Source organism: Leopardus geoffroyi, chromosome C2 (genome assembly GCF_018350155.1).
Source record: "Leopardus geoffroyi isolate Oge1 chromosome C2, O.geoffroyi_Oge1_pat1.0, whole genome shotgun sequence".
Lineage (NCBI taxonomy): Eukaryota > Metazoa > Chordata > Mammalia > Carnivora > Felidae > Leopardus > Leopardus geoffroyi.
Window position 1 is genome coordinate 108,181,200 of NC_059333.1, and position 25,224 is coordinate 108,206,423.

The 25,224-nt window shown below is 35.1% G+C and overlaps 2 protein-coding genes across 10 annotated transcripts in view; both read right to left on the reverse strand.

Moving 5' to 3' along the window:
• The window catches only part of LEKR1 (leucine, glutamate and lysine rich 1), a 225,113-nt gene that overhangs the window by 127,128 nt on the left and 72,761 nt on the right, over positions 1 to 25,224 (reverse strand). For all 9 annotated transcript variants that reach the window (XR_006718605.1, XR_006718601.1, XR_006718604.1 and 6 more), the window contains 3 exons: positions 24,215 to 24,334; positions 19,090 to 19,265; positions 9,802 to 9,987 (listed from right to left, as the gene is read on the reverse strand). Coding sequence is in view for 3 of the 9 variants with exons in the window: in XM_045503163.1 (XP_045359119.1) it covers positions 9,802 to 9,987; positions 19,090 to 19,265; positions 24,215 to 24,334 (482 nt within the window). In the remaining 6 variants the exon portion in view is untranslated. The remainder of the gene's footprint in view (positions 1 to 9,801; positions 9,988 to 19,089; positions 19,266 to 24,214; positions 24,335 to 25,224) is intronic.
• On the reverse strand, positions 16,289 to 16,789 carry LOC123611343 (H/ACA ribonucleoprotein complex subunit 3-like). The gene has a single exon (XM_045503166.1). The coding sequence runs from the start codon at positions 16,714 to 16,716 to the stop codon at positions 16,522 to 16,524; it is 195 nt and encodes a 64-aa protein (XP_045359122.1). The 5' UTR covers positions 16,717 to 16,789; the 3' UTR covers positions 16,289 to 16,521.

The window sequence follows — 25,224 nt, forward strand, 5'->3', positions numbered from 1 at the left end:
GGCCAGATGGCTTTCCAGGGGAATTCTACCAAATATTTAAGGAAGAGTTAGCACCTATTCTCTTGAAGCAGTTCCAAAAAATAGAAATGGAAGGAAAACTTACAAACTCTATGAGGCCAGGATTACCTTGATTCCAAAACCAGAGACCCCACTAAAAAGGAGAACTTTAGACCAATTTCCCTGATGAACATGGATTCAAAAATTCTCAACAAGATATTAGCCAACCAGATCCAACAATACATTAAAAAAATTATTCACCACGATCAAGCGGGATTTATACCTGGGATGCAGGGCTGGTTCAATATCCGCAAAACAATTAATGTGATTCATCACATCAATAAAAGAAAGGACAAGAACCATATGATCCTCTCAATAGATGCAGAGAAAGCATTTGACAAAATACAGCATCCTTTCTTGACAAAAACCCTCAAGAAAGTAGGTATAGAAGGATCACACCTTGAGATCATAAAAGCCATATATGAACGACCCAATGTTAATATCATCCTCAATGGGGAAAAACTGAGAGCTTTCCCCCTAAGGTCAGGAACAATACAGGGATGTCCACTCTTACCACTGTTATTCAACAGAGTATTGGAAGTCTTAGCCTCAGCAATCAGACAACACAAAAAATAAAAGGTATCCAAATCAGCCAGGAAGAGGTCAAACTTTCACTCTTCACAGATGACCTGATACTCTATATGTAAAACCCTAAAGATTCCACCAAAAAACTGCTAGAACTGATTCATGAATTCAGCAAAGCAGCAGGATATAAAATCAACTCACAGAAATTGGTTGCATTCCTATTCACCAACAATGAAGCAACAGAAAGAGAAATCAAGGAATCGATCCCATTTACAATTGCACCAAAACCATAAAATACCTAGGAATAAATCTAACCAAAGAGGTGAAAAATCTATACACTGTAAACTATAGAAAGCTTATGAAAGAAATTGAAGAAAACACACACAAAAAATGGAAAAAGATTCCATGCTCCTGGATAGGAAGAACAAATACTGTTAAAATGTTGATACTACCCAAAGAAATCTACACAGTCAATGCAATCCCTATCAAAAAAAACATCAGCATTCTTCAGAGAGCTAGCACAAATAATCCTAAAATTTGTATGGATCCAGAAAAGATCCCGAATAGCCAAAGCAATCTTGAAAAAGAAAACCAAAGCAGGAGGCATCACAATCCCGGACTTCAGCTATACTACAAAGCTGTAATCATCAAGACAGTATGGTACTGGCACAAGAACAGACACTCAGATCAATGGAATAGAATAGAGAACCCAGAAAGGGACCCACAAACATATGGCCAACTAATCTTTGACAAAGCAAGAAAGAATATCTTATGGAATAAAGACAGTCTCTTCAGCAAGTGGTGCTGTGAAAACTGGACAGAGACATGCAGAATAATGAACCTGGACCACTTTCTTACACCATACACAAAAATAAACTCAAAATGGATGAAAGACCTAAATGTAATACAGGAAGCCATCAAATTCCTCAAGGAGAAAGAAGGCAAAAACCTCTTTTATCTTGGCCACAGCAACTTCTTACTCAACATGTCTCCGGAGGCATGGGAAACAAAAGCAAAAATGAACTATTGGGACCTCATCAAAATAAAAAGCTTCTGCACAGCAAAGGAAACAATTAGCAAAACTAAAAGGCAACCGATGGAATGGGAGAAGATATTTGCAAATGACATATCAGATAAAGGATTAGTATCCAAAATCTATACGAACTTCTCAAACTCAACACCCAAAAAGCAAATAATCCAGTGAAGAAATGGGCAAAAGACATGAATAGACACTTTTCCAAAGAAGACATCCAGATGGCCAACCGACACATGAAAAAATGTTCAACATCACTCATCCTCAGGGAAATACAAATCAAAACCACAACGAGATACCACCTTACACCTGTTGGAATGGCTAACATTAACAACTCAGGCAACAACAGATGTTGGCGAGGATGAGGAGAAAGAGGATCTCTTGCATTCTTGGTTGCAATGCAAGCTGGTGCAGCCACTCTGGAAAACAGTATGGAGGTTCCTCAAAAAACTAAAAATAGAACTACCCTACAACCCAGCAATGGCACTACTAGGTATTTATCCAAGGGATACAGGTATGCTGTTTCGAAGGGACACATGCATCCCAATGTCTATAGCAGCACTATTAACAATATCCAAAGTATGGAAAGAGCCCAAATGTCCATCAATGGATGAATGGATAAAGAAGAGGTGGTATATATATATACAATGGAGTGTTACTCGGCAATCAAAAAGAATGAAATCTTGCCATTTGCAACTACGTGGATGGAACTAGAGGGTATTATGCTAAGTGAAATTAATCAGTCAGAGAAAGACAAATACCATATTACTTCACTCACATGAGGACTTTAAGAGACAAAACAGATGAACATAAGGGAAGGGAAGCAAAAATAACATAAAAACAGGGAGGGGGACAAAACATAAGAGACTCATAAATATGGAGAACAAACAGGGTTACTGGAGGGGTTCTGGGAGAAGGGATGGGCTAAATGGGTAAGGGGCACTAAGGAATCTACTCCTGAAATCATTGTTGCACTATATGCTAAGTAATTTGGATGTAAATTAAAAAAAAATTAATTAATTAATTAAAAATTTTTAAAAAAGGAAAGAAAATACTATATAACATTAAGACTTTTGTTCCCTGAAAGTTGGTAGATTGCTTGTTAAAAAATTTGTTTTTTGGGGCGCCTGGGTGGCGCAGTCGGTTAAGCGTCCGACTTCAGCCAGGTCACGATCTCGCGGTCCGTGAGTTCGAGCCCCGCGTCGGGCTCTGGGCTCTGGGCTGATGGCTCAGAGCCTGGAGCCTGTTTCCGATTCTGTGTCTCCCTCTCTCTGACCCTTCCCCGTTCATGCTCTGTCTCTCTCTGTCCCAAAAATAAATAAACGTTGAAAAAAAAAATTTGTTTTTTTCTTTGTGAGAAGACATTGCTCCAATCTCTTTAATAGTTATAGGGCCATTTAATTTTTTTGAGTAAGTCTTGGTAAGATATAGTTTTCTAATAGTATATCCATTTCATCTAAGACTTCACAGTTGTTGGCATAAGATTGTTGACAGCATCCACTTTTATTATCATTTTTTTACCCTTTATCTGTAGTAACTGCCCCTCTTTCATTACTCACATTTTACATTTGTATTTTCTCTCATCTTCTGATTAAACTTGCCAAAGGTCTACTTTGTTGGTTTTTTAAAAAAATATATCAATGCTTTGTTTTGCTGGTCTTCTTTATCATCTCTTTTCTATTTCACTAACTGCTGGTATTATTTTTATTATTTTTTCTTCTGTTATTTGAGTTTGTTCTTTCCTTCTTTTTTGTTTTTTTTTTTTTTTAAATTTTAGAGAGAGTGAGAGAGCATGTGAGTGGGGGGGGGCAGAGGGAGAGGGGGGCGGCATGGGGGGAGAGAGAGAAAGAGAGAATCTTAAGCAGACTCCAAATCACAACCTGAGCTGAAATCGAGTCGATGCTCAACCAACTGAGCCATTCAAGTGTCCCTGTCCTTTCCTTCTTATATGACTTCTAAAGCTATACATCTCCCTGAAAACACTTCTTTGGCTGTATTCCACAAGTTTTGATATATAGTGCTTTTAATATCATTCTCTAGATATTTTACATTCATTATAATTTCTGCTTAAAACCAAAAGTTATTCAGCAGTGTATTTTTTTTAAACTGTGAATGAGATAAGGATGCCCACTATTATTATTATATTCAATATTATACATGAAGTCTCAGCCAGTACATATGTGTCATGAACGAAGGATTATGAGTGGTCCAACTGAAGCCCAGTGAGGAAAAAGAGAAAAAAAAAACAAGAGAAATAAAAATCTAACAAGTTTTCAGGCTAAAGAATGAAGTACCTTTAAAGGAAAAAGAATCAGAGCTGCAGTAACATTTGCAACACTGAAAGCTAGAAGAAGAGCATCCACAGTGTACTGAGAGAAAAGAACTCAAGAATCCTATAATCAGCTGAGATACCATTATAACCATGAAGCTGAGAATTACATTTTGTATTTTTAAGGAATATCTATAGCACTAGATCATGTATTCAACATACAGGAGAGCTCCACAAATTCAAAAAGTTATTATAAGTCACATTATTTAGTCAGAATACTCTCAAGTTAAATAAATAATAAGAAAGTAACTCCTTCCCCAAATAATTAACTAACTACATACTTAGAAATTCAGAAATATATTCCTAGATAACCCTTTCACCAAAGAAAAAATTAGAAATTACACAGTACTTAGACAGTATTGAAAAGAAGAATAATTCATATTGAATATATGAGACATAGATAAAATTTTACTCATAGGAAAACTCATTCCTTCAAATGCCTCTATCATTGAACAAAAAAAAGATGAGAAATAAAAGAACGAAGTATTCCCTTCAGAAGTCTGAAAAATAAAAACAAAAAATAAAAAGAAACTAGGAATAGGAAATTAATAAATATAGAGATGGAAAGTAATGTTATAGAAAATAAAATAGCATAAAAAATACAAAGGCTAGGTCTTTGAAAAGACCAAAAAATGAAGGCCTTGCAAGCCTGATAAATAATAAAAGATAAACGAAAAATAGACAAGATTAAAAATCAGATATCAGGCCTAATCACAGACAGAGGGAATATTTTAAAATAAGAGTATTGCATTCCATATTATGGGTATAAATTTGAAATCTTGGAGAAAATTGAATAATTTACCATCCAAATATAAAGAATCAAAACTGATGTGAGAAGAACTGAATATTCAAATAGTCAATTACCACAGACAATTCTGAAAATACTAAATACCATTCAAAGACGTACTGAAATCAAAGGAGTTCATAATTGAATTTTACCTAATGATATGTGGCTCAGGTCAAGTTTTATCTAACTTTAAAAAATGGATAATTCATGTGGTTAAACCTGTTTATTTATGATGTTCACTTAATTTTAATGCAAAGCTCTGATAAAATTAGTACTTGCTAGTAAAAAAAAAACCTTATAAACCAATCTCATTTATTAATATATATGCACAAAATTTACAAATAAAATATATACATGTAGCAAATGATATATTCAAAAAGTAAATGATGCATGGCTTATTCCATGAAAGCAAAGACACTTCAACATCAAGAAATTCAATAATACTAGTCCATTTTACCAGTTGGTTAAAGGAGAAAAAACACTATTATATCAATAGATGCTGAGAGGCACTTAACAAAATCCAACAGCATTTCATTTAAAACATCTAACTAAAATTGGAATACAAGTAAAATAGTTAATTAAAAATAAATATTTACCAAAAACATCAAACATAATTCCAAGTGGCAAAGCACCAAATAATTTCAATTAAAATCAGTAAGTAGATATGGATGTTCAATGTCATTATTATTTAACAAAGTCTGAGGGGTTCAAATGAACTTCATAAGATATTAACAAGATAAGAAAATAAAATAACAGATATAAACACTGGAAAAAAATAGATGAACTCTTTTTGGGCGGGTATTGAGCAGGTGATACAATTGTAGAACTAGACAATCCAAGAGATACTAGTAAAAAAACTACTAGAATATGAGGATTTTATAAAGTTGATGGGTATAAGACAAATACACAAAAATCAATAACCTTTCCTTATTCTATCAACAAATATGAAGATTTCAATTTTCTTCCATTCTTTTAACTAAAACTGTCCTTTTTCCTAAAACACTGAAAACTGATGCTGGACAACTTGAGTTCAGCTTTAGAGAAATTGCCACAAAACTTGTGTATAGACAATCTTTGTGCCTGCTCTATGGCACAGAATGAGCCAGAGACACTTAAATTACAAACCAGAAAAACTCATCTGATTCCTGCTGCCTGTTCCCACACCATATGAGAATGCTTCAAGCCTGACATCTGAAAATCTTTCACTAGGAGCACTCAAGACCCAGACACTGGGTTTGTAATTTGCTCCAACCATTAACCTATATTTTTCTTTTGTTTCTGTAGAAGTGTCTCTTATTAATTACCTGATTGCTTGCTAAACAAAACAGAGTCTATACCATGGCTAACACCACCTGCTACACGATTAAGGCCTTACGTGACTCTCAAATAGCATTACAATATTAAACACTGAAATAACTCATTCATAAAGCAGTTCTACAAAATAAAATGGTATTAGATGTTTTAACTGCAGCATGGGTGGAACATGTGCCATCATAAACACTGAATGCTACATATATATTCCAGATTATCACTAAAATGTAACAGGATTGCTAATTGTGCTCAAATTGGCACTTCTTAAAATTTTTTTAATGTTTTATTTAAAAAATTTTTTTAATGTTTACTTTTGAGAGAGAGAGAGAGCGCGCAGGGGAGGGGCAGAGAGCTAGGGAGTCACAGAATTCGAAGCCGACTCCAGGCTCCCAGCTGCCAGCACAGAGCCTGATGTGGGGCTCGAACTCACAGGCCTATAGATCATGACCTGAGCTGAAGTCGGCAACCTAATTGACTGAACCACCCAAGCGCCCCAATGTTTTATTTATTTTTTGAGAAAGAGAGAGAGAGGGAAGGGTGGAGAGAGAGTAAAACACAGAATCCGAAGTAGACTCCAAGCCCCGAGCTGTCAGCACAGAGCCCAACGCGAGGCTTAAACCCACGAACCGTGAGATCACTACCTGAGCCAAAGCCAGATGCCCAACCGACTGAGCCACCCAGGTGCCCCTCAAATTGCCACTTTAAACAATCTCTCCCTCTCCTTTAATAATTGGTTAAACTCCTGAACTGGAGGATTTTGGTCAACTATCAAAGGTCTCTTTATTGGGCTTCTTTTTCTCATAATAATTTCAATCATGTTTTGCTGTCTTTTAAATGTCTCTCCACCTGGTGCCCAGACTCCCTCAGTGGCATAACTTCAAGTGGACAGATAATCTTTTCTACTCAAGGAGATTCATATATGTTGTCTACCTTGGATTTGGCTGCCTCTGCTTTTAACAATTCCTGTAACCCCAAATGACCAATGCCCCTATTCAGCAGCAAAAAGTTACAGAAGATAAGACCTTCCACACTCAGCAACCTTAAAGATTTAAGGGGGCAAGTAAGTAATTCAGGGGGCAAATGATGAAGAGAACAAAGGTAAGAGAAATAGGGCTAAAATCATCTCTTTACAACTTGCAACCCCCCACTTATAAATTCCTGAGACATGCAGAGTGTGACATTCCTCAAGGAACTCATGGCTACTTTACTGTTGATGTTTCATTAAAGACTAAAAGCAACCTTATCTTAACAACAGCCCTCCAAGATCCTGGAGACCTTGCTTTTTAACATGCTCAAATTCCTTAGAGATTTACCTTATCCCTAACCCCCACTAACTAAAAAGTATATAACCAATTACTCCTCACAATCCCAGTGAAACTCTTTCTGCCTACTTGTCCTGTCTCTGTGCTATAATAAAAGCACGTTTTGGCACCAAAACAAAAACAAAAACAAAATACCAAGAGACTGAAATAGTGAAAAAAGTCCACTTATAGTAGATGCAAAAACATGACAGTCATAAATTTAACAAGAAGGAAAAAGTAACATAGCTAAATAAAACTAAGAAATCATAATTAAAAACAAAAAAAGCTTAAAGAAACGAAAGGACATACTATATTCTTGAATGAGAAGACTTTTACAATATTGAGACTTAATATCACTAAAAATGCCAATTCTCCAAAATTTACTATGTAAATATAATGCAATTCCAGCTAGAATCTCTGTTGGGATTAGAATTAAATGAAATTACCTTAACTTCATGTGGAAGAATAACTTCTTGTAAATATAAATATGTAAGAAAAGTATAAAGACTGGAGGAGAAAAACTTTGCTAAGTATCAATTAGTCTTTGGATTAGAAGTAAATACAGGATCTTAAAAAATTCAAATTGAAGACTAACTCCTCCACGTATATATATAAAAAGTAAGAGCAGTAGAAAGAGAAAGGATTTACCAGCTGTGAGATTATGCTATTAAGTCACACTATTCAAATGAATACGTATGAATGGTATATCAAATAAATTTGTGGAACAAAAGAGAACACAGTAATCAATGCTAACATATATAAAATTTTAACATATGACAAATAGTTCTATTCAGTGTAAAAGGATGGATTATTTAATATACAATACTGATACAACTGGTTATCCATTTGGAAAGAATAAAACTAATCCCCCATATCTCATACCATATAAAAAATAAATCTTACATGGATTAATGATTTAAATGTAAAAAAAAACCTCGAGACTATCTGTACAATTTAAGAATGTTTTAACCAAAACTAACCAAAAACAATATAAGACATATCATTTGATCACATCAAAATGAAAAATTTTGGTAGTAAAATTTACCATAAAAAGTCAACAAATTATACATTAGAAAAAAAACGAATATAGATTATAATTACTACATTATACAAACTGCTCTTAAAAATTATCAAGGAAAATTCCAACAATGCAATAGAAAATTGGCAAAATCTATAAATAGGTAATTCACAGAAGGGAAAATTAAAATATTTGATATCTGCTCCAACTTCACGTAACGAGTCCTTATTTTCCATTCCAGCACCACTTTCTCTCCAGATTTCCTAGTCTGTGGTGTGCTCCCATCATTAAATACTCTCAAGAAAAGAGGTTCAGAGTCCTCTATGACTTCCTTCTCTCCCTGTCTACTTAGCCAGATGTTCACCTCTCTAATCCTGGGTAGTCTGCTCAATCTTGATTCTATCTTGCTTTTCCCATTGTGGCCACGGAGATGACCAAGGAGACACAGTGCGATGAGCACGAGTCTTGGACTCTGAACTATTTCACTCCCTACCATTTACCAGCTATGTGAAAACAGGCTTGTTACCTTTCTAGGCTTTGATTCTCTTCTCTGCAAGATGGGACAATTATACCTGTTTTTCATGATCCCTGTGGCAATTGACAGAAGTAATTTACATACAGTGCATATTAGGACCCAAAAAATGTAGTTCCCTTCCTACTTCAGTTTGTTACAGTTAGTCTCGGGCCTGGGTTATCAGCAAAGATATTTTTTAAATGGCTACCTAGCTCCAATTTCTTGATTATCTGGAACACCCCCAATCATTGTAATAACTTAATTTTGCTAAAACACTGCTTGTATTATAGTATTCTCCTTGAATGAAAATTGATTATGAATTTTCAAGGATTCCTATTGCCTTTAGGGAAAAGTACAAATTCCATAGTGCCAAGACACTCATTCCTCTCAGGTAGAAATTTAAAACCTTTGCCCATAGTGCCCCAAACACAGGTTTTTTTCTAATTTTTTTTCACATTTGTTTATTTTTGAGACAGAGAGAGAGAGCATGAACTGGGGAGGGTCAGAGAAAGAGGGAGACACAGAATCTGAAACAGGCTCCAGGCTCTGAGCTGTCAGCACAGAGCCCGACGCGGGGCTTGAACCCACCAACCACGAGATCATGACCTGAGCCGAAGTCAGACGCTTAACCGACTGAGCCACCCAGGCGCCCCACCAAACACAGTTTTTAATTTTTTCCTTTGGGAAAATGAAGGAATATATTCACTTAAGTGTGAATGGCATTCACTCTCAATGGCAGAATCAGAAGGGATGATAGTATAATATTGATCACAGACACAGTTATTGACTTAGTTACTAGTAATTAGCCATATTTGCAACACTAATTAAAACAAGATTTTGTTGTGATTATAAAAGAAATAAAAATGTAAATACTTCTTTGTTATGGCCAGTTGCTAACAACAGCAAATAAAATCATTCTCTTTTACCTAGTACTTCTTTTTCCAAGTCATGGCATCTGGTTTGCAAGTTTGCTTCCTGTTGTTGGGATGTCTGAATCTGCTGAGACCTCAGTATGGCTGCATCTGACAACAATTTCAGATTTTTCATTTCCTCTTCAAGGCACATCTTATTTCTCTGGGACACTGTCAAACTTTTCTTTAGTATCTCTATTTCTGTATAGAAAAGTCAAAGTTTGCAAATAGACAAAATTGAATCATAAATCATTTCCCTATAGAATGATTATTTTCTTCTAGAAAATCAATAGTTGAAAGTCAAGATAACTTTTCTGTCAGTAGAATGACACCTAACCAAAAAATTTAAATTTAGTAGTTATTCTGAAAAAGAAAGAAGAAGGATTGCATTGCTAAATGATGCATGAAAAGTTTTAGTAGGTTAGCCTTTAAATTGTATTAAATGGCAATCCATCTTGCTTTTTAAATGCTCACATAAATGAATAACACAATATCTGCATAATGTTCTGAGTTTTATTGAAATTAAATTGTTTTCTTGGCAACATGATTCAGAAAAGTACATTTAAATGTGCTAGCGTGAGCTGGTTGGGTGGCATTTCTAGGAGAGTAATTAGGGTACATTCTATACAAATTATGAAGAAAGACAGTAGGGGTGGAGAGGAATAAAAGGATTCAGTGTCTAAAACTAATAAATTTATGGGCAGAAAGTATTAGTTAATAGAGCTTAATGATTCTAATAATACTTTGTCCACTCAAAATGAGACCAGAATTTTATCATAGCAATCACTTGTCATTATTCTATCTACTTAGATTAAGTTTAATAAAAATATGCCTTCACAGCATTATGTAGATTTAAATGTGCTAATTTTATATAATTTTGTGAGAAATGCATGGAACATATTATCCTTCAGAATAATCATCAAGCTCTCCCTTAAGCAGTCTCTTCAGCACTGTCTTAAACCACCACTAAAATATAAAAATACACACACAATAATGATAAAATACTATAAAATTTGTACAACCGCAATTAATTTGAATTGATGAGGAGGTGATCTATGTGAAAATCTGGACAGTCTGCTTTTCCAGATAGTTCACTTGGCATCCCCTTTCTTGTTTAGCTTATCCTGGGCCATGTGATGGGTGTAGCATGTGATTGGGGATCAGAGGAGACTGGCTTGGTCTTGGGGGCACCACAGCACCAGATAGGCTAGTGAAGACCTGAAGCAGAGAGCCAGAAGACAGACATGGCATCAGAGGCAATAGGGCTGGTAAGTGGTTAAAGAGAAGTAAAGCGGTTGGCTAGACAGAGCACAGAGAAGAGAACATGCCTTAAAGGATGGTGAAGAATAGAATTAGGAATGTGGTCCAAGGAGAGAAAGTAAAATGTCTTTCTGTGGGTGATGAGTATGTCCGAAAGAAAATGTGACCGTTAAGACAGATTTAGGGGTGACCACAAGGAGTCTGGCACCTACTTCACTTCTAATTGTTGCTCAAAATGGAAAACCTGGAGAAATAAATTGGCAGGGACCAAGTAAGTGAGGTTCTACTATATTCAAACAATTACTTAAATGGGAATATTTTTCCTAAGAATAACTATATGCTTCTAAATACTTACGGATATGCACCCATTTGTGTAAAGAAAACTGCTAACACACTAGTGTGTAAAATTTTAAAAGAATAGAGTTTAAAAAATATGGAGGTTGCAGTTTTTCTTTAGGCCCAATTTTTCTCTAGTATTTCTGTATCCATAAAGGTGGCTCCTTCTGCTGAATAAACTGTATCATATCCTAATCACATCTGTGTTTAAGTCAGAATGACAGTGCAGAGGAATCCGCACATGCTGTCACCTATTTTTCATTTGCCAGAATGATGCTGCTTAGGTTAGCAGGCTGACTCTGTAAGTGTACACTGCTATCTGTCTCTAAAATAACTACTCATGTCAACATGACTTTCTATCTGACATTAGAATAAGAATCTGCAATACAAATTCAGTTGTGAAATATATTCTAATACATGGAAAAGTACAGCAAGATTTCCAAACTAATAGGAGCTATATTTCTAATGTGAAATTAGAAGACTAAAACTCAATGAAGGGGAATTAACTCACCCTCGACAAATACACATTCCCTGTACCTACGGCAATCCTGATGTCAAATATTGGGTCCTACCTTCATCATTCTACAGCATCATATCTGTCAGTCACATGTTCCAATTTGGAGTTCAGAAGTTATGATTTCCACCAGGTTAACCTATTCTGGTTGTTGTACCCACCTTGGTTTCCCTTATCTCAGCACCCCCTATGAAGAAGGTCCTTCTAACTTCATTCATTTGGCTTGCTATTGCTCATATGCTACCATGGCCTGGCAATCTTTTCTGACCCAATCTGGAAGTGACCTGGATCTTCCTAGAACTCATACCAATTTACACCATTTTTACTGCACTGATAATATGTATACATGTGATCTATTATTGGACTGTAAGTTACTTAGGCCAGAGATCATATATTAGTCATTTTTTATTCCACCCACAATTTTTACCATGATGTCCTAGAAATAACAGGAGCTCAATACATACCTACCTAATGAGTAAAGGCTTTATTGAGCAAAACTTCTAAATAGTTTCTGATATGCTAGTTGAATACAGTATCCTGAATATTTTTTGTCTTATCTTGCCCTTCACTTCAGAGGCAAGCATTTTGAGTCACAGATTCTTTAATGTTAGGCTAGGTAAGGTAGTAAAAACACACATGCAAAAGCAGCTAACATTTTTAATAGGATGAGAAAATAGGCCTATTTCATCCCTAATTTCTTCAATTTTATGAAAATATGTGGACTACATTTCCAAGCCTAATTTGGAACTTGAATTTTAAAAATTCAGGAGCTATCCAATAGTTATTTTGAGAGTGGAAACAAACTGATTCTACACTTAAAATAATCTACCTTGGTAAAAATATTCTTTCCTGAAATTTCTTTTATTAAAATAGGTATGCTTTGTTTTAATAAAACCTAATCTATGCTAGCTCTCTCTCTCTCTCTCTCTCTCTCTCTCAAAAAATAAATAAACCTCAAAAAAACTTAAAAAAAATGGGTGCCTGGGTGGTTCAGTCGGTTGAGCGTCCGACTTCAGCTCAGGTCATGATCTCACAGATTGAGTTCGAGCCCCGCATTGGGCTCTGTGCTGACAGCTCAGAGCCTGGAGTCTGCTTTGGGTTCTGTGTCTCCCTCTCTGCCCCTCCCCCCTCCCCCCTTGCACTCTGTCTCTCTCTCTATCAAAAAATAAATAAACCTCAAAAAAAATTTTTAAAAAGTAATACAAGAAAAAAAAGAAAACCTAATCTATGAATATTTGAGCTTAAAAACATTGATTATATAAAGAGATAGCCACTCATTAGAGGGGTAGGAAATATTTTACTCATATCCGCTATTCAATAATCAACATACTTGTCAGCAAGAAAATATTAAGCAAAGCCTTTTCTAGGAATGTTGTTTCTGTTCTGGACTTTGATTTTAAGCCTAAATTTTAATGTGCAAAACTTTTAAAATATCTCAAATAATGTGAATTTGTATGGGGTTCACTATATTATGAGTTTGCTAGGGCTGCTGTAACAAAGTAGCAGAGACCGGGTAGCTTAAGGGGCAGAGATTGATTTTTTCACAATTCTGGAGGCTAAGAAGTCTGAGATTAAGGTATCAGCTAGGTTGGTTTCTTTCAAGGGCCATGAAGGACAGATCTGTTCCAGGCCTCTCTACTTGGCTTATAAAAGGCCATCTTCTTCCTGTGTCTTCAAGACTCTTTCTTCTGTATGTTTCTGTTTCCTCTGTTTTTATAAGGAACACCAATCAGATTAGAGCCCAACCATTTAAATTTATTTCTTTAAATTTCTTAAATTTCTTTAAGAACCCTAGGGGCGCCTAGGTGGCTCAGTCGGTTGGGAGTCCGACTTCGGCTCAGGTCATGATCTCACAGTTGGTGGGTTCAAGCCCCACATAGGGCTCTGTGCTGACAGCTTAGAGCCTGGAGCCTACTTCAAATTCTGTGTCTCCTATTCTGTCTGCCCCTCCCATGCTCATGCTCTGTCTCGCTCTGTCTCTCAATAATAAATGAAACATTAAAAAAAAATTAAGAAAAAAGAACCCTCACTCCAAATACAGATATATTCTGAGGTGCTGGGGATTGGAACTTTAACATATGAATGGGGGGGTGCAGTGACATAATTCAGCCAATAACATATTTTAGAACATTTACTGGCATTTACACTGTGATTATAAATATGGAAAAAAATAGATGAGCATGTGTTGGACTAGAAGATAAAATGGGAAAATGAAAACAACTATGTTAGGATAAAGGAATTACGGGTTTGTTTTACTTCTTATAAAAATGTTTCCATTGTTCTTCTTATATCAACTTTTCTAGTTTAACTTTTTTTTCCATTTATTTTCATTTCATTTATTTTCATTTCATTTTCATTTATTTCATTATTTTTGAGAAACAGAGAGAGCACAAGTGGGGAGGGGCAGACAGAGAAGGAGACAGAATCCAAAGCAGGCTCCAGGCTCTGAGCTGTCAGCACAGAGCCCAACGCAGGGCTCGAACCCACAGACTGTGAGATCATGACCTGAGCCAAAGTCAGACAGTTAACCGACTGAGCCACCCAGAAGCCCCTTATATCAACTTTTCAATTGAAGAACTGTGTCATGCAGAATCAACTCACACCCTAAGAATATATCCACATAGATCATAAATAAAAGCTGGTATTGAAAAAGTATTTGTCATTTAAAATGTTTATAATATTGTTAAAGTTTATAGCTAATACAGCTTTTTTTAGCCGTTAGAATAAGTATCATATAATGCTAGCTAATGTAAATACAATTATTAGTATTAATCTTACATAATTTCTTTATCTTAATAAGATTTTTCTGTTGTTCTTAGTCCTATTAGCTTAATCATATGGACTTAAAATTATGTCTCTAGGAAATCTTTACAATTTTAGACATTCTAATAGATGTGTAGTAGTATTTATCATTACAGTTATAATTTGCATTTCCCTAATTGGCTAATGTTGAACAATTTTTCATATGCTTTATTATTCCATCTGCATAACCTCTAGGTGAAATTTTTGCTCACATATTTTGCCCATTTCCTAATTAAACTGTTTATTTAAAATGTAGAGTCTTGAGAGTTTTTCATCTATTCCAGATAAAAGTCCTTTGTGTGGTCCACAAATACTTTCTCCTAATCTGTAATTTGTCTTTTCATCCTCTTAACAGGGTCTTTCACAGAATAAAAGTTCTTAATTTTGTTGAGGTTCTTATTTATCAAGTTTTCCTTTTATGTATCATGCTCTTAGTTCAAGTCTGAGAATCCTAAGTCCCAAAGATTTTCTAGTTTTCTATTTTCCATTTAGGTCTATGATCCATTATGAATTAATTTTTGCATAAGGTGCAAGGTTTTGGTCAAGGTTCTTTTTATTTATTTTTATGCCTATGGGTAACCAGTTACTCTAGTCACTCCATTGCCTCCATTATTATTTTCAGTTTGTTAAAAAACAACAACAATAAAAAGGCTAGCCTATCCTTCTTCCATTGAACTGTTTGTTCACCCTTGTCAAAAATCAGTTCTGCATATCACATGGGTCTACATTTTTATATATATTTAATATATTAGTTATATATTAATAAATATATTTAAGCTATAAGAGCATTAATTTTGCTCCCTTATTTAAGGGTACTAGCCTGACACAATAAACACTTCTTTAGGATATATGTATGGACATATGTTTTCATGGCAGGGAGAGCACATAAATACCAAAGAAGAATTTCAGGGTCATTGGGTAGGTGTATCTTTAGTTTTGTTAAACAACAACAACAACAACTGTCAGATCTTTTTTCAAAGTGGTTGTAGCATTTTATACTCTCACCAATTTGCATAAGAATTCCAGTTGCTTTTCTTCCTAACATTTGCTGTTGTCAATCTTTTTCATTTTTTTAAAAAAATTTTTTTTCAACGTTTATTTATTTTTGGGACAGAGAGAGACAGAGCATGAACGGGGGAGGGGCAGAGAGAGAGGGAGACACAGAATCGCAAACAGGCTCCAGGCTCTAAGCCATCAGCCCAGAGCCCGACGCGGGGCTCGAACTCACGGACCGCGAGATCGTGACCTGGCTGAAGTCGGACGCTTAACCGACTGCGCCACCCAGGCACCCCAGTCTTTTTCATTTTAACAAGTATAATGGGTATGTACTGTTGACATTTGCATTTCCCTTTTGACCAATAATGTTCAGCACTTTTTCATGTCGTATTGGTCAACTGTATATGTTTCCTTGTAAAGTGTCTGCTCAAATCTTTTAGCCATTGTTGACTGGATTGTTTGTCCTTTCATTACTGACTTGTTGGTGCTCTTTATGTAATCCAGACAGCAATTCTTTGTTTTTTAAACGTTTTTTTAAAAAATATTTTCTCTGTCTGTGGCTTACCTATTCATTTTCTTTCTTTTTTTTTTTTCTTTCAAATCAATTTAATAACCTGGCAGCAATTCAAAATATGGAAAGATTCAAACTTGTTCCTTTAAGAGGTATGCTACCATGACTGTTTCACACAAGCATGAACAATGGCAACGATGAAACCGATTCCAAAGAGCAAGGATAATAAGAAGGCTTCTAGGCTCACACACTGAAGAGCTTGGTTTCAGAAAGTCTCTTGAGGGGTAGCAGAGGAGACATGAAATTTAAGGGGCCCTCAGAGGACAGGGCGCAGTTGCTGGGTCATGAGCACCTTGAAGCGTTTCTTGATGGTGATTCGGTGTCGAGAGTATTTGTCATCTGGGGAGAACCGAGCAGGATGAGCTGAGCAGGTCTGCTGTCCCATAGGGTCAAGCTTCTTCAGTGTATAGACCCGGCCTCCCTGATCGTTGAGGTAATACTGGAGAAACATGACCACACCAAAGCCAGAAGTTCCAATTTCGTCTGTACCTCTTCCTAACCGCCGCCAGTCTCACCACCTATTCATTTTCTTAATAGCATCTCTTGATGAACAGAAATTTTTAATTTTGATAAAGTCTAATACATCAATTTTTGGGTCTTTTTCTATCCAAAAAAACTTCATTTACTACCAATTCATGAAGATATTTTCCTCTATTTCTTGATAGTTTTAGCTTTTATATTTAGTTCTATGATTTATCTTGAATTAGCTTCATGTACAATGTAATGTAGGACTTGAGGTATATTTTCCCATATGGGTATTCTACTGTTCTAGCACAATTTGTTGAAAGACTTTCTTGTTTCCCATTTGATTGTTTTGGCATATTTGTGAAAAGTGAAATAATCATACAAATAGGGATCATTTACCAGGCTATTGTTCCATTTATCTATTGATGATCCATATGCCATAATACATAATAAATCTTAGAGACAGGTGATAGTAATTCTCCATTGTTTGGATACTTTTAAAAGAGTTATTTTTTTAGTTTATTTATTACCTCTGTAGCTTTATCATTTTGTATTTATTTTTTAGTTGTTGCTCTATGAATTATATATCATTTTTACATCCTTTTAGAGTCCTGGAATTCTGTTCATCTTTTTTCAATGTTATTTAGTTTTCTTCTTCAAAATGAATAAAGTTCGCTGATTCTTTTTTCTATAATCACAATATGCTATAGAAGTCCATCCAGTAAATTTTTATTTCAGATACTATATTTTTCTAATCTTGGCTACCCAATTTTTAATAGTTTCTTGCTGAGATAGTCTATCTCTTTTCATTCATTACTAGCTTATTTTCTTTTATGTCATTGAACATAGTTAACAGCTAATTTGAAATCCTGGTTAGTTAATTATATCATCTGGATCAACTCAGGATTGGTCTCTGTTGTCTGTTCTCTTGAGTATGATCCATACTTTCCTGTTTCTTCCCAGTTCAAGGAATTGGGGATTGTATCTTGAACATTGGGGATGTTATGCTAAGGAGACCTTGAATTCTGTTACATTCCTCCAAAGGGTGTGATTTTTGGTATTGTTTTATTTTAATAAGCAGCTAGCTTGTCTGAACTCAAACTGTAAAATATGTCTACCCTTGGGTGACAGCTAAAATATCAGTTATTTCGGCCTTTGGTGGGCTGTTTAAAGTCTTCCCTGTGCACGTGCATTTTAGAAGTAGGACAGAGATTTGGAAAAAGCTTATATGCAAACTCTGAACTCTCCCTCGCTGAATATCTCTTTTCTGGGATATTCTCGTATTTCTCAGAGGCTGCCTTGATCTATGTCCTCCAGTCTTCAAGCCAAAAAGACTATAGATTTCTTCAGAGTTTTAGCTTCCCTGCATAGAACACACTATACTCTGCCCTCAACCCATTAGCCTTAAACAAACAAAAATGAAAACAAAACCCCCGGGAATTCACCCAGTGCCATTTTCTTCTTTTACTTAAAAAAAAAAATAGGCTTTAAAAAATATCAGTTTTAGGCTCATAGGAAAATTAAGCAGGAAGTACAGAGATTCCCATATAACTTCTGCCTGCACACATGCATAGCCTCTCCCATCATCAACATCCTACACCAGAGTGCGACATTTCTTAAAATCAATAAACCTACACTCACACATCACAAACACCCCCAAATCCTTAGTTTATATTAGGATTCACTCTTGGTGCTTACATTCTGAGCTTTGACAAATGTATAATGACATGTATCCACCATTCTAGTATCATACAAAGTATTTTCATTGCCTTAAAAATCCTTCGTGCCCAATCTATTCATCCTTCCCCCCCCCCCCCCCCCGGCAAACAAAGACTTTTTTTTACTATATCCATAGTTTTTCCCTTTTCAGAATATCATTTAGTTGGAATTATATAGTATGTAGCCTTTCAGTCTGGCTTCTTTCACTTAGTAATATGCCTTTTTTCAATTTTTGGACATTCTCTCTGCTATGTGCTTGATTTTGGTCACTCTCCAGGTGTTTTTGGGTAGTTACTTTGTCTAGAAATTATCAGTTATCTGTGGAAGGCTGATTCAACATGAGATACTCAGTCATTAACAGAAAAAAAGTTTAAGAAGTCAAATTGGCACACTTAACAGTAATAAACAGACTTCTGGTCACAGCTTTAGATAGATGTGCCATGGTTAATTTCAGATCAGCCTACAATTATTGAATTTCAGGGTTCAAATAGGCCATAATGGCCACCTAGTTTACCAACAAACAATAATTTTAAAAGTTAGTCATACGTCCCATCACATCAAATACCATTATTTCATTACTTATTATGTACGATATACCAAAAGGAAAAAGATGATTACATTCTAAATATACATAACAAACCTGTCAAGGCTGTTTCACTTATGGATTTAATTTGTAGAAAAACTTCTCCTTTCAGTGAAGTCCAGTTTTGAAAATTGTCATATACTTCATTTTTAATACTGGTTAGCTCCCTTTTAGTAAAAGTAAGTAATGAAAGAGTCTTATTCCACAAATATTTGTACTCCACCAATCTTTGACTGTAAAATAGTTTTAAAAATTAGGATTTTAAAAGTAGCAAGCATAATAACAAATATTTCTTTGAAAAAATGGTTTTCTTTGAAAAATGGTTTGAGAATGACCATATAATCTACTGTCTAAATGGAGACAATTTTGAAAGTAAAAGGAGGTGATATTTGTATTTTGCTGAGATGACAGATATAAACTAGGAATATCCCAGGAACACTGAAGTGTATGGTCAGCCCAACTCATTTTCATTATATTATTTTAACTATAAAGCAATAGAGCTAATTTTTTCATACATATTTATTCTACTAACCTTTTAAATTAATTCAACAGTAAACAGTGAAGAAAATTAGGTCACAGTGACTTAATCATAGACCAAAATGGGAATCTCAGATTCTTAAACAGTACTCTTGCTACATACCATGCTTCTCCAGATAGTGTAAAACCCAAGGTAATAATAAAGAATACCTTTTAAAGTGCATGATGTAGTGCTTTTGCTTCATCAAGTGACACAGTTCAAAGAAATCACACATTTTTTGCAATCTCAGTGATTTATTACTTCAGATGTCCTGCCTATAATTTACCCAATAATTAGACAAGATCTGAAAGTTATCAGCAAAATAAATAAGTAAGTAAGTAAGTAAGTAAGTAATGACTGAAGCCATGGAAGTGTATAATTGGTTAATATATATCTTCCTGGATAGACTAGATCTATGATGCAGAGACTATATCTGTCTTATTCATCACAGTTTCCCAAACACCTAGCATAGTACCTATCACATAGTATATGCTTAAATACTGACAAATAAATGAATGAGTAAAAATAATAGATCACCCAGTTGGAGGACTGAAGAAGTGAGAAGTGCTGGGGATAAAACACTGGATAACACTAACATTTATAGGACTGTAACAGAAAAGAATCCCTCAAAAAAAGACCAGGGAGCCAAAAGAATAATATCAGAAATTCAGGAAATAGGAAATGTAAACAAAAAAGAGTGGTCAGTGTTTAAGGCCTCAGTTAAAGGCTGAACAGAGTCCACTGTATCTGGTATTAAGGAGGCCTCTGAAGATCTGAGAGAGAGGCATTAGGTAGGAAAGGACAGAGTAGTAAAGCAGAAGTGATACTAGCAGTCAAGAACCTTGACTTAAATAGCAAGGCGAGGAAGAGGAAAATGCAGAGTAGAATGGTTTGTTGAGAAAGGAGACACCTGAATATGCACACAGCTGAGCAACAATACGAGCACAGTCAGAGGCTAAAAACACAGACAAAGAGATACAGTCAATTTCTTGTGCAAAGTCCTAGAAAGGCCAGATATAGGCCAGAGGCTAAAAGATTAGCCTTTGCCAGGAAAAAGGGTGATGACATTCTATATGGTAACTAATGTCCACTTGAGTGACCAGAAGCCGCAGAGGATACCTCAAACAGCATGCAGAGGTAGGAGCTAAGAGAGATGCTAATTTCAAAAAGCAGAGAAAGAGTCCAAATAGATCACTAAATCAAGGGGGCCAAAAGTGAGGATGAGAAGTCTGAATGTGGAACCAGAAACTGGTGGTAAGAAAGGGAGATCAGAGCTATGAACTAAGTCAAGGTCAAGGGGCTAATGGTTTTGGTGTAAGGCAGCTGCCGGGAATAAACCATGTACAAAGGGGTCAGGGTATAGAAGGATATTTAACAGGAAAAAAGACTGGATGTGGATTCAGGTGCTTCTTTAGGGAGAAAGGCAGGAAATAGAAAATTCAAGCTTGTTAGCCAAGACCAGATCCATGCTTTGTGGGGCCTAAATCTTATATTATTAGTGGTCAGTGAGAGGAAGACTTTCTTGGAAAAAAAAGAAAAAGGAACACAAAAATGATGTCCACAAAATTAGGTTTAAAAGTGTGTGCTTATCTATAGAATGAGAAAAATCATTACAAATGAAAATTGTAAAGTTGATAAATTCCACCAACATCACAAAATATAGGAAAACAATGTAACTTGCTAATAGTAACAGCTCTATATTTTTTTTGCTTGTAATTTTTGTCCACATGTTCTTCAACCACTTCTGCATATGAGAACCATTTTATAATAATGCATTATGTGGAGAGAATATAAAAATTATATAGCCTTTCATCTAACATGGCCATTAGTTTTTTATTATTGGTAGTTTCAAAATATTCTTTCAGCTTTATGATTCATTATTGATAACACTGTGTAAATATTACACATTGTCCAATTTGGAAAAACACTTACCTAGTTTTCTTATATGATTATAAGAATTGGAGCATTTCAAGTTTTCTTGGAAAATGACTAGACTTAAATTGTCTTTGAAATGATGAAACTCATAAAACAGTTTATCTTAAATGTCCTTGAAGTGGTGTGATTTTTATGTTGTATTCAGTGATGTTAGTAGCTTTTGTAAACTGGCAAAACATTTAAATCTTTCTCCAATGTATTTAAATAATTTACTCTACTTCATTGAATGGATTATTTCATAATCCAAGAGCTTTTTTTGAAAATATATCTTTCTCTTAATGAATTCACTTGTAATATAATCTGAAAAAAGAGTTATAATTTTTTATGCTAGAATAATTTATATTGCTTAAATTGATATTTATTGTTTTTATTCCATTAATTTTTAAAAATTCATACACATTCAAATTTTTAGTTTGCAATCCTTACTTGTATTATTGAAGCATTCTACAATGTTTTCCCAAATGTCAGTTATAATCGTGTATTCCCAACTCAATTTTCCCTTACTCAGATTCCACAAATGCTTGTGACTACTCCAATGGCATAGCAACATCAGAAGTTTAAGAGAGGGGAAACCAGTGCCTGGGTGGCTCCATGGGTTAAGCATCCAATTTCGGCTCAGGTCATGATCTCATGGTTTATGGGTTTGAGCCCCGCATTGGGCTCTGTGCTGACAGCTCGGAGCCTGGAGCCTGCTTCAGATTCAGTGTCTCCCTCTCTTCCCCTCCCTCACGCACACTCTGTCTCTCTGTCTCTCTCTCTCTCAAAAATAAACAAACATTAAAGAAAGAGGAAACCAGACTAGAAAAAGAAAGAACATTAATCAGTTACAATTAAACCATCTTACTTCTGCTAGACAATAAATAGTACAAATATGCCTCAGTTTTTTCAATAATTTACAATGCTACAAATCAAATGCAAAATGTGAATAGTGAAAATTGACCATATCAGTCCATAATATCCTGAAGCAGCATTAATTATTTAAGCTAGTCCTGGTCTACTTTTCTTAAATTTTTTAAATGTTTATTTACTTTTGAGAGAGAGCACGAGCATGAGCACGAGCAGGGAAGGGTCAGAGAGGATCTGAAGCAGGCTCCAGGCTCTGAGCTGTCAGCACAGAGCCTGATGCGGGGCTCAAAATCACAGACCGTGAGATCATGACGTGAGCTGAAGTCAGACACTTAACTTACTGAGCCACCCAGGCACCCCACAGTCTAATGTTTTTTTAAATGTTTATTTATTCTTGAAAGATAGAGACAGAGCATGAGCAGGGGAGGGGCAGAGAGAGAGAGGGAGACACAGAATCCAAAGCAGGCTCCAGGCCCTGAGCTGTCAGCACAGAGCTGGACAAGGGCTCAAATGAACTGACCACAAGATCATGACCTGGGCCCAAGTTGGACACCTAACCGACTGAGCCACCCAGGTGCCCCTAGTCCTGGTCTAACCTTAAAATTTAATCAATCCTACCACTCATGATGGCATTAATGGATGAAACAAATGGGACTTCCTTAGCAGACCTGAGCCAAAGCTATTGGAAAAGCCAAGTTTGAACACCAGTGGGGATGATCAAAGTGGAGAACTGAAATCACCTGCTGGTTCAATACCAGATTTCTAGGAAAGGGCAAGGATTTCTGATGATAAAAACTATCATCTGTTTTATGAGTAGACTCCTTCGTTCATTCAAAAATTATTTATTGAGCATCAGTTATGTGCAAGGCATTTATGAAAGGTACTTGGCCAACAGGTGATCACCAGCTAGTATATTAAAAACTTGTTAGCCTAGGAAATTTCTTTTAAGTTTATTTATTTCTTTCTGAGAGAGCAGAGAGAGAGGGAGGTGCAGAGAGAGAAGGAGAGAGAGAATCCCAAGCAGGCTCCGCACTGTCAGCACAGAGCCCAATGTGGAGTTCGATCTCATGAACCATGAGATCATGACCTGAGCCAAAATCAAGAGTTGGACACTTACGTGACTGAACCACCCAGGCACCCCACCCAGGCAATATTTTTAACAGAACAATGTTTCTGGCAACAACTAGTAGATTGGAAAAAAAGGAAAAGAAAAGAAAAGAAAGAAACCTAACATTCAAAATATTCATCCAACATATTTTTTTTTGTCACCCAGAATCCATGTCTATTTGTAATGCTCATTTAACTTATTTCCCTTTTCTAGCAGCTAAATTACTCAGTTTTGAAAAGAATAATTTTTTTCTGATATTCTCAATAATTCAATTCCAATTTTATTTAAAAAAAATGAACTTCCTTGTTGCTGTAGAACACTGGGGTTTTTACCTTCAGGTATGATAAACCCTCCAAAGATGATATAAAAGCAGAATTAACACCATTTTTGTTGGAGATTTCTAAATTTAGAAGGTCTATTACTATCATTTAGAAATGTACCCTATTCTATGACTTTTTGTATCATTGGACTATCTGGCAGGGAATCAAATACACCAAAAAATACTCATCAAGAGAAAAATGAATTAGCTAATATTCTTTCATTCTAAATGTTACTGCAAAATAAAAGCAAGGTGTTTGCCTGATTTAAATGTTATTGGTAAAACTATTCAGTTGAAATAATGATTTAAAAAGAAAATAAGTAAAGTTGTTTTCATTGTTTCAACCACACTGAATATAGCAACTATATTACTAAAACATGTTTGAATGTTTATAAAGTTAGTTTTAAATGTACTTTTTCAATCTTCATGATTTTCAATTCTTTAAAGATAATCTTACCTGAATGCTTGTGATTGTCTCTGTTTAATATTTAATTCATGTTGCAAATGATTCAATTCTTTCTGTACTCTCTGAAATTCATTTTGTTGATTTTTTAACTGCATACTTACATCCCAAATTCTAAAAATATAAACAAAAAACATCCATTACAAGTTTAAATAATCCTTCATGAGAGCTTTATTAAATTAAAATTTAAATACACTTTTAATAAAAATAAATTCTAAAAAACTATGCATCTTTATATACGCTAAATGAATGTACAGAAAAAGTATGGAGAGACACAAATCAAACACCATTAACACTGGGAAGGAGAGTGGAACCAATTGGCAGGGGAAAGGCAAGGAAGGGCACTGAAGGGAGGCAAAACTTTTTCTCTGTATCTTTTGTATTGTTCAAATTTTTACAATAAACATTTTTTTTTACTTGAATTACTAATTGAAATATAACTTAAAAACATCAATTTAATTTTTATTAAAGTAATATGTGTATATAATTTCAAATGTCAAATATTACTTAAAAAGTTGTAAGAAAAAAAACAGAAATCATTTTCTTTTACCTCAATTCCCACTGCCCAAAACAACTTTCAACGTTTTTCCTGATTCCTCTAGTATTTACTTCTATATTACTAAATAACATGCTTATATTATTGTTCCTTAATATTTCAGTATAGATATTACCTAGTAAATTACACATTACAGTTGAGATCTGATTCTGCTACATATAACTGAGACCTGAATATGATAGCTTAAATGTACAAAAGTATATTATATAGCATAAAACAAATGTATTATTAGCCAATCTAATGCTGATGTAATAGCTTTATAGAGTCATCAGGTCCCCAGGATACTTCCAACTCTCTGGTCTACTATCTTTGGTATATGTCTTTTATTTTCATTGACCATGATAATGGCAGAAACTGCAACAATTCTTTTCCCATTCCAGACTAGCAACAAGAGGAGAATAATGGCTCACTCTGTCTCTTATAAGGAAACTTCCTAGAAGTACCACTA

Bases quoted from the DNA above. Each gene is read 5' to 3' on its own strand.
- LOC123611343 (XM_045503166.1), bottom strand. From the start codon at position 16,716: ATGTTTCTCCAGTATTACCTCAACGATCAGGGAGGCCGGGTCTATACA.